The 8,177-nt window shown below is 36.8% G+C and overlaps 1 protein-coding gene across 1 annotated transcript; it reads left to right on the top strand.

Moving 5' to 3' along the window:
* Window positions 1–559: 559 nt before the first annotated feature.
* serpine3 (serpin peptidase inhibitor, clade E (nexin, plasminogen activator inhibitor type 1), member 3) lies at window positions 560–7,952 on the top strand. Its single transcript, XM_056465018.1, has 9 exons — window positions 560–875; window positions 1,966–2,250; window positions 4,289–4,522; window positions 5,633–5,860; window positions 5,942–6,140; window positions 6,251–6,351; window positions 6,456–6,542; window positions 7,436–7,519; window positions 7,677–7,952. The coding sequence occupies exons 2-9, from the start codon at window positions 1,983–1,985 to the stop codon at window positions 7,724–7,726; spliced, it is 1,251 nt and encodes a 416-aa protein (XP_056320993.1). The 5' UTR covers window positions 560–875; window positions 1,966–1,982; the 3' UTR covers window positions 7,727–7,952.
* The last annotated feature ends 225 nt before the right edge of the window (window positions 7,953–8,177 follow it).

Genomic DNA, 8,177 nt, shown 5'->3' with positions numbered 1-8,177 from the left:
AGCTCAATCATACGTCAGTCTTGTCAAATCACATTCATTTCAACTGAAGTGGAAACGTTTGTTAGGAGCAAATGAGCTATCTGTGTATATCTCTCCTGAGTTATGTATTGTTGAAGAAACACAGGCCAAAATATATTATAATAATTTAGCCAATATTTTTCTTGACTTCTTCAAATTATCAAAACTTTTTGTAATGAACTACAAAACTTATTTTATTAACTAATTGATTTTTATAGTTCCCACAACTTTTTCCTGTTATAACTACTTACATTTTATAGTTCCCACAACTTCATTTTTTTCAGTTTTAGTTATCACAACTTAAATTTTGTAGTTCCCACATCTTCCTTTTTTAATTGGCTCAACTTATTTTTGTAGTTCTCTCAACTTAATTGTCATTTTCTGAAGGCTGAACTTTCATTAAAATGAAATCTCATGTTATGCAGGAATGCTGATGCAGCATGTTTCTTCTGCGATAGCTGCTGTGGTATTTGTACTCTAATGAAAGGAACAGGCTGCTTGTGTAATGACTTCCTCTGCCTGTAATGTGTGTGGGCGCGCGAGCAAACTTCTCGAGTGCGGATTTGCTGGGTGAGCGCATGCCTCCCTCTGCCTGGCTCCTTATAGTGCCGGGCGGGAGGCAGGAATTCTCAACGAATGGTACGGACATCGCCGCCGGAGACCACAAACACGAAGCTCACCCTTTAAACAAGGTCTCATGATCGACAACTCTTTCAATGAGTTGTCCTGGCGTGGAGGATCAGGGCGAGCGCACGTCCTCCTGCAGTTAAAGCACAGCGCGTGAGGGACAGTGACAGTGACCGCGGGCTGAACATCAGCAGAAGAACCACAGCAGCTCACACAGGACAATCCGACAGGTGTGTAGTGTTCTTACCAGTAATATATTTGCATTTTTATTATCAAGATTCTGTCACATTCAGTATAAAGACTGCATCAGATTTCAGTTCAGATATTTAATATCACTGTATTTTGGTTCATCTTATTTCAATGTTTCAAGCTACGCGAACAAGTCATACGTCAATTTTGAAAATGAGATTATACATCATCTGTAATCTGAATAAATAAGCTTTCCATTGATGTATGGTTTGTTAGGATAGGCATTATCTGTCCAAAATCCACTTAAATATCTGGAATCTGAGGATTCAGAAAAAACTAATAATGAGAAAATCACTTCTAAAGTTGTTCAAATGAAGTTCTTAGCAATGTTTATTACTAATTAGAAAATGATCTTTAATATGTTTTCAGATTACAAAATGTCTTCATGGAATTTTTGACATAAACGTAAAATTGACAGTTTTGACTCATACAGTGTATTGTCGACCTACAATAGCTCTGCAAATCTGAGATAAATTTGTGGTTGAGTAACACTCACATATTTTGAAGAATGTTGGTAACAAGTGGTGACCAAACCACAGTTTTTGATATTAAAATAGTTTAAAGCATAAATATGTTTAATATTAGAGTCATAAACCGTTGACCAAGAAACACCAAAAAGAAGTCTGACCGACATGTAATACAGTCGCATTACGGTCACATTTAGTTTTGTTCAGCATGTTTTGGGGAATGAAAAGAGTTATGTTATGCTTGGGGTTCTGTGGATTGATTTAAAACTGTCTGAATGTGGATTTTGGATGATAAATCAGTAAATAAAATGAGTAACTCATAAATGAGCTAACTTCTATAAATGAACAGTGTCACAGTATAATACAATATAATTCATCTTAACATTTAACTGACTTACTTTTGCATGCAACGATTCCTTGGGTCATTATAACAAAATATGAACGTTTTGCTCTCTCGAAGCACAATAATGCGGTGTGCGCCTACATGATTTGATTAGAGGATTGTGGTATAATTTTTCCTAGGCCCTGGCATCACTTTTGGTGCTGCTGTTCACCATAGATGGCTTTGGTGTGATTTAATAATCAGATAATGTTGTGTTTGCAGATTTTGACACGTTGATCATGCCTCTGCTGTCTGCATCGTCTCTGTTCATCTGTCTGTGGCTGGTGGAGCTCTGCAATGTAGCCAACAGTGTCTTGAGCAGCAGCTTCAGTGATCTACACACACAGTTTGGTTTCAGCCTCTACCAGACGCTCGCAGAGACGGAGAATAAGTCCAACCTGATAGTGTCTCCGGCCAGCGTGTCACTGTGTCTGGGTCTTCTGCAGCTCGGGGCCAGGGGGAACACTCTGGTTCAGCTCGAGGGTACATTGGGATATGATGTCAATGGTAAGAATAAACTATTACTGCATTCACATCACTTTAGAGATTTGCATTATGCTGATGTCCTACACCAACCTGATATCATCAAGTAGGACATGTTACTGGATTAACATCTATGTTGATCCTGGAACTACATTCCAATCAGCCTATCAGAATTAAAGGTTATGTTTACAGTTTATATTAAGTTTAGGCTTATGGTTAGGTTTAAGCACTTCTCCATGATTGTTATGTTTCTATGATTTTGGGAATAATTTACAGTTATGGTTGGGTTTAGGGATGGGAAATAGGTATGGATCACATGTTTGAACAAAAATGATGTTCCAGGGTCAACATAGATGTTAATCTAGGATCGCATCATACTTGGCTAAATCATGAGGTGTAATGTGCTATATAGTGCAAAATATAAATGAGCTGTTCCTGTTGACCTGCTGCTGTCCTGTTGTTTGCATGGGATTGTTCGAAGTATGATGATGCAGGGGTGACTCCGTAATTGGAAATACGGTTTGCGTTTTACAAACTTAAGGAAAAACTGTTTGTGAAACAATACTTTTCCTGTGTCTTATTAAAAAACATTGAGTTTGAATGATTCAGTGCATGCCAAACACAAGTCACATATATATTTATAATAAAAATATTTATTTACAGTTATCTCTATTACAATGCTAACAAAGAGTTTATCTGTATCATTTGTTAATTTTATTTTCGGCTAAGTCCCTTTATTAATCTGGGGTCGCCACAGCGGAATGAACCGTCAACTAATCCAGCGTAAGTTTTACGTAGCAGATACCCTTACAGCGGCAACATCCATCCACTCTCATTCACGGACATACTCTACAGACAATTTAGCTTACCCTATTCACCTATACCTCATGTCTTTGGACTTGTGGGGGAAACCGAAGCACCTTGAGCACCCGGAGGAAACCCACACGAACACGGGGAGAACATATAAACTCCACACAGAAATGCCAACTGACCCAGGCGAGGCTCGAACCAGCGATCTTCTTGCTGTAAGGCGATCGTGCTACCCACTGCGCCACCGTGACACTATCTGTAACATAACTGACAAAATCCCACTTGCTAGCATACATGTTATTTATTTAAGAACATGGCAATGATTAACATTTTAATAGACTATTAAAAGACTATTATTAAATGGCCCGCTGTATGTGATCAATCATAAGCTCTGTTCTTCTTTTGATGCACTGGTAATTAGTTTTGACATTTTACAAAAAGAAACTTTGGAGTGTATCAGAATGTTTCCGATCAAAGTATTTACTGCTTCAGATATAATCAGTGGTAATGGATTTATGGATACACATGTTTTGTTTTTTTTTGTTTGTTTTTTACAATTTAATGTTTCAGAATTATATTACTAGTTAATTAAATGAATTTTCCACTTGTTAAGTCGTGACGTATGTAATACTGTTTCTGGGTTCAAGCGGCTGCTCATTTGAATTGAGAAATGTTTTGTTTATGACCCACTTTTTAGTCATATCACACATTAAAATTAATATTGTATAAAATCATGGTGTACATAACGGTCTTGAAATTTGAAATCTTGAAATGTATTTATTTAACAGGGACAATGCTCATTAATCAACATTAAATAAGCCAGACTTAGGGCTAATTTTCATCTGTTGCCCCTGCCAGATTTCAAAAGGCAACCTAAAAGCAAAATACATATTATCACACATACAACTACAGTAAAGTTACATACAACAAAAGGATAAAACATAGACTACAAGATCTCTAGACTTGCTGCATCACAGAGACCAATATTTTAACAATTAATAAAAATAGATCACTTTCTGGCCATCGGTTATTAGGCATTTTCGAATTTACATCGCCTTTTAAAGGTTTATTATTACCATTTGTTGAGTTTCCCCATACAGTTTGATACGGCACTTGGATCTGGAAGCCGCTTTGCGTGACATCACACTTAACAAGTGGTTAGGGCTTTTATAAATAAATTAATATCAATTTATTGGCAACAGAAAATTAAATCATTTATTCTGACTCCACAATAAACAATGTTTTCCTGCAGATGCTCGTGTGCAGAACATTCTGTCTCGGCCGCAGGGAGACCTGGGTAACTCCAGTGAGAGCCTGAGGCTTCAGCTTGCCAATGCCTTATTCATCCAGAGTGGGGTAAAACTCCTGCCAGAATTTACCCAGCATGCTTTGGGATGGGGTAACACTAGTCTACTGAGTGTAAACTTCAGTAATCCCAACCACACTCACAGTCAGCTACAACAATGGGCACATTACCAAAGTAAAGGTGAGTATGTTTTGATTAGGCTGGTCCCTAAAACCACTAGATAATCATGATTTATGTTTATATGACTGCAGAATATTAAGTATCTCAGTATGTTCCATCAAGATTTTTTGTGCAAATATGTAAATATATCAAAATGTAATGTTTGATTATTGCTAATATCTTAATTTGAACATCTTTAAGAAAGATTTTCTCTGTATTTAGATGTTTTTAACCCTCAGATTCCAGATTTTCAAATACAGTTGAAGTCAGAATTATTAGCTCCCCTTTGATTTTTTTTCTTCTTTTTTTTTTTTATATTTCCCAAATGATGTTTAACAGAGCAAGGAAATTTTCACAGTATGTCTGATAATATTTTTTCTTCTAGAGAAACTCTTATTTGTTTTATTTTGGCTAGAATAAAAGCAGTTTTACATTTTTTAAAAGCCATTTTAAGGTCAAAATTGTTAGCCCCTTTAAGCTATTTTTTTGGTAGTCTACAGCAGTGTTTCCCAACCCTTTTCCTGGAGGCACACCAACAGTACATATTTTGGATGTCTCCCTTACCTGACTAATTAACTTCAGGTTTTGGAGTCTCTTCTTATGTTCTAATTAGGTGATTCAGGTGTGTTTGATTAGGGAGACATTGAAAATGGGTTGGGAAACACTGGTCTACAGAACAAACCATTGCTAGACAATAACTTGCCTAATTAACCTAGTTAAGCCTTTAAATGTCACTTTAAGCTGTATAGAAGTGTCTTGAAAAATATCTAGTCAAATATTATTTACTGTCATTATGACAAAGATAAAATAAATAGATTATTAGAAACTAGTTATTAAAACTATTATGTTTAGAAATGTGTTGATAAAAAAATCTTCTCTCCGTTAAACAGAAATTGGGTAAAAAAAAATGAACAGGGGGGCTAATAATTCTGACTTCAACTGTAGCTGTATCTCTGCCAAATATTGTCCTACCCAACAAATTATATATCAGTGGAAAGATTATTTATTGGACTTTCAGCTCATGTATAAGATCGTGAATCAATAAGTTCATTTGTTCCTGTTTTTAATTCACTTTGTATAAAAGCATGTGTTGAATTCTTACATATAATGTAAATGATTGTATCTGTAAAGCTGATGACCATCTCCAGACAAGAGAGGAGCTTCTTCACTCTAGTGAAGAGGAAGAGGCCACCAGGCAGGACCATTTACTCTACATGGCTCTTGTGAGCACACTGGTGTTCCATGGAGCTTGGCAGAAACAGTTCCTCTTCACTGAGACACAAAACCTGCCCTTTACCTTCTCAGATGGCAGCACAGTAAAAGTGCCCATGATGTACCAGTCAAGCGAAGTCAATATCGGTAAGGGAATTAACAAGAAGCCTATAAATCCATGTTTTGACAAACAGACATTCCCTTACTTTACATGTCCACTCGTCCCAGGTCATTTCCGGCTGCCCTCAGAGCAGGAGTACACCGTGTTGGAACTGCCGTATCTGGACCACTCTCTCAGGCTGCTGGTGGCATTACCCAGTGACCGGAAAACTCCTCTGTCACAGCTGGAAAAGCAGATCACGGCCCGTGCTGTGGGACTGTGGGATAGTGGATTAAGGCGCACTAAAATGGATATATTTCTGCCCAGGTACAGCATGAAAATAAAATGAAACATACATATTTCAACATACATACATAACTTATCAGATGACAGTCCCCTAAAATAGCAATTGAATCCTGGGCTTGTGTGTATTTCAGGTTTAAGATGCAGAGCAAGATCAATCTGAAGCCTGTTCTACAGTCTCTCGGTGTCTCTGACATCTTTAATCCATCAGCTGCTGATTTTAGAGGCATCTCAGGTACGAAAGTGGAACTGAAAACGATTTACAACAGTCTAAGAATGCCATAAATAATTGCAAATGTAAATCAGTGGCTGTATACTCTGGTTTATGTCTCTCTACAGATACAGATGGGCTTTTCGTATCAGAGGCTTTCCATGAGGCAAGAATAGAGGTGACAGAGGCAGGCACAAAAGCAGCTTCGGCTACAGGTATATCATTTCTTTTGACCATATTTCTTTCCACTTAAGAACGGGCGCAGCTATTAGAACTTAAATTATCTTGAAACTTTCAGACTTATTATGTTTCATTGTTTTTTAACTGTTAAAAAAGGCATCTTGTTATGCTGCTTGATGTTGTAAACAGTTTTTTTTTATTCTATTATTTTAACTTTTTGATGTAGTCAAAAACACAATTGTTTGTAGAGCAAGTAATTTGACAGTTTACTGCTGACCGTTTGTTATTCCTAATTCTATTCCTTGTTATTTGCAGAACAAAGTGAACTGATTAGTTAAGTAAAAGATTAGTAGAGAACTGAATATCTGAATTGTCCGTTTGAAGAAGTGCTCCTGTTATGCTTTTTAGATATCTACTCTAATGCAGTGTATAATGTTGGTAAATGTGCCCTCTAAGTACAGTAGTCATTTTAAATGGTGTATTGAGTGCTGCTGACATTGCTACTGTTGATGGCACTTCCTGGAAAAAACTACTGATTTACAACATGTTCATTCATTTGTCGACCAATCACAACTGACTAGGCTATCTGACCAATCAAAGCAGAGGAAGTTCTCTGAAAGGAGGCATTTAGAAAGAGCGAATCCTTGAACAAACAGTTTGAGACATTCAGAGATAAGAGCTGATGCTGCAACATATATCATTAACAAAGACTTTAAACGTTTTTTTTTTTCTTGGGGGGATCTGAGCCTAATTTAGGAGAACACCAAAACAAAATCAGGAACTTTTAAAATAGCATGATAGGGGCACTTAATGAAGACTTATTTGATTGAGAATCAGTTGTAGTAAATAAACACAGCTGAACAGTCTGTTTAAGCTGTTATTCTACTTCGAAATGTTGATGGATATTTCTTTCTGACTTTGTTTCCAGCAATGGTGCTACTGAAAAGATCCCGTTCAGCAGTTTTTAAGGCAGATCGACCGTTCCTCTTTATCTTACGGCAAATCAGCACAGGTAAAAACTGGAAACTGCAATTAGCACTGATAGAAAATATTCTTGAAATTGACAATAGACATTGATAGTGTATTTGTAATTCAATCCAAAATTTAAGACTGTAAGTTTATTTTTTGCAGTATAATGCATATGATAATTTTAATGTGTTTTTTGACAGGTTCGTTGCTGTTTATAGGTCGAGTTCTAAATCCAGCCGAAATGCCTTGATATGTGCCTCAATCAACTGCCTCAAAAGATGAACACACACCTGTACGGACAGAAACCTGTATGATTTTGCAAACTCCACATAGCTCTCCTCCCTCATATGGGTGGAGGGTCAGAGGAATATCCGAGGACCATTAGGAGGGTCCACTGACACTTCTGGAAGAGGGACAACACTTTTGTACATATCTGTAAATAAAATTTTATTACATCAGGGTTTTTTGCACTTCAACGTGTCTGTTGTCATTTTTTCCCCTCTAGCCTCAATAAATTGTATTATTTGTATTGGTAAATGTTTGGCGATAGATTTGATAAAATGAACCAATCAGTTAAGCACAAAAGACCCCACAATGGGGTGCTGTTTTTCAATGTAACCTTTTTAAAAATAATAATTCTTTCATTAATTTTCCTTCAGCTTAGTCCCTTTATTTATCAGGGGTCACCACAGCGGAATGAA

Source organism: Danio aesculapii, chromosome 9 (assembly GCF_903798145.1).
Source record: "Danio aesculapii chromosome 9, fDanAes4.1, whole genome shotgun sequence".
NCBI lineage: Eukaryota > Metazoa > Chordata > Actinopteri > Cypriniformes > Danionidae > Danio > Danio aesculapii.
This window is presented reverse-complemented; position numbering and strand designations above follow the sequence as displayed.

Coding starts and splice junctions, on each gene's coding strand:
- serpine3 (XM_056465018.1), top strand. CDS start 1,983: ATGCCTCTGCTGTCTGCATCGTCTCTGTTCATCTGTCTGTGGCTGGTG. Junction 2,251..4,288: donor ATTGGGATATGATGTCAATG/GTAAGAATAAAC, acceptor GTTTTCCTGCAG/ATGCTCGTGTGCAGAACATT. Junction 7,520..7,676: donor CTTACGGCAAATCAGCACAG/GTAAAAACTGGA, acceptor GTTTTTTGACAG/GTTCGTTGCTGTTTATAGGT.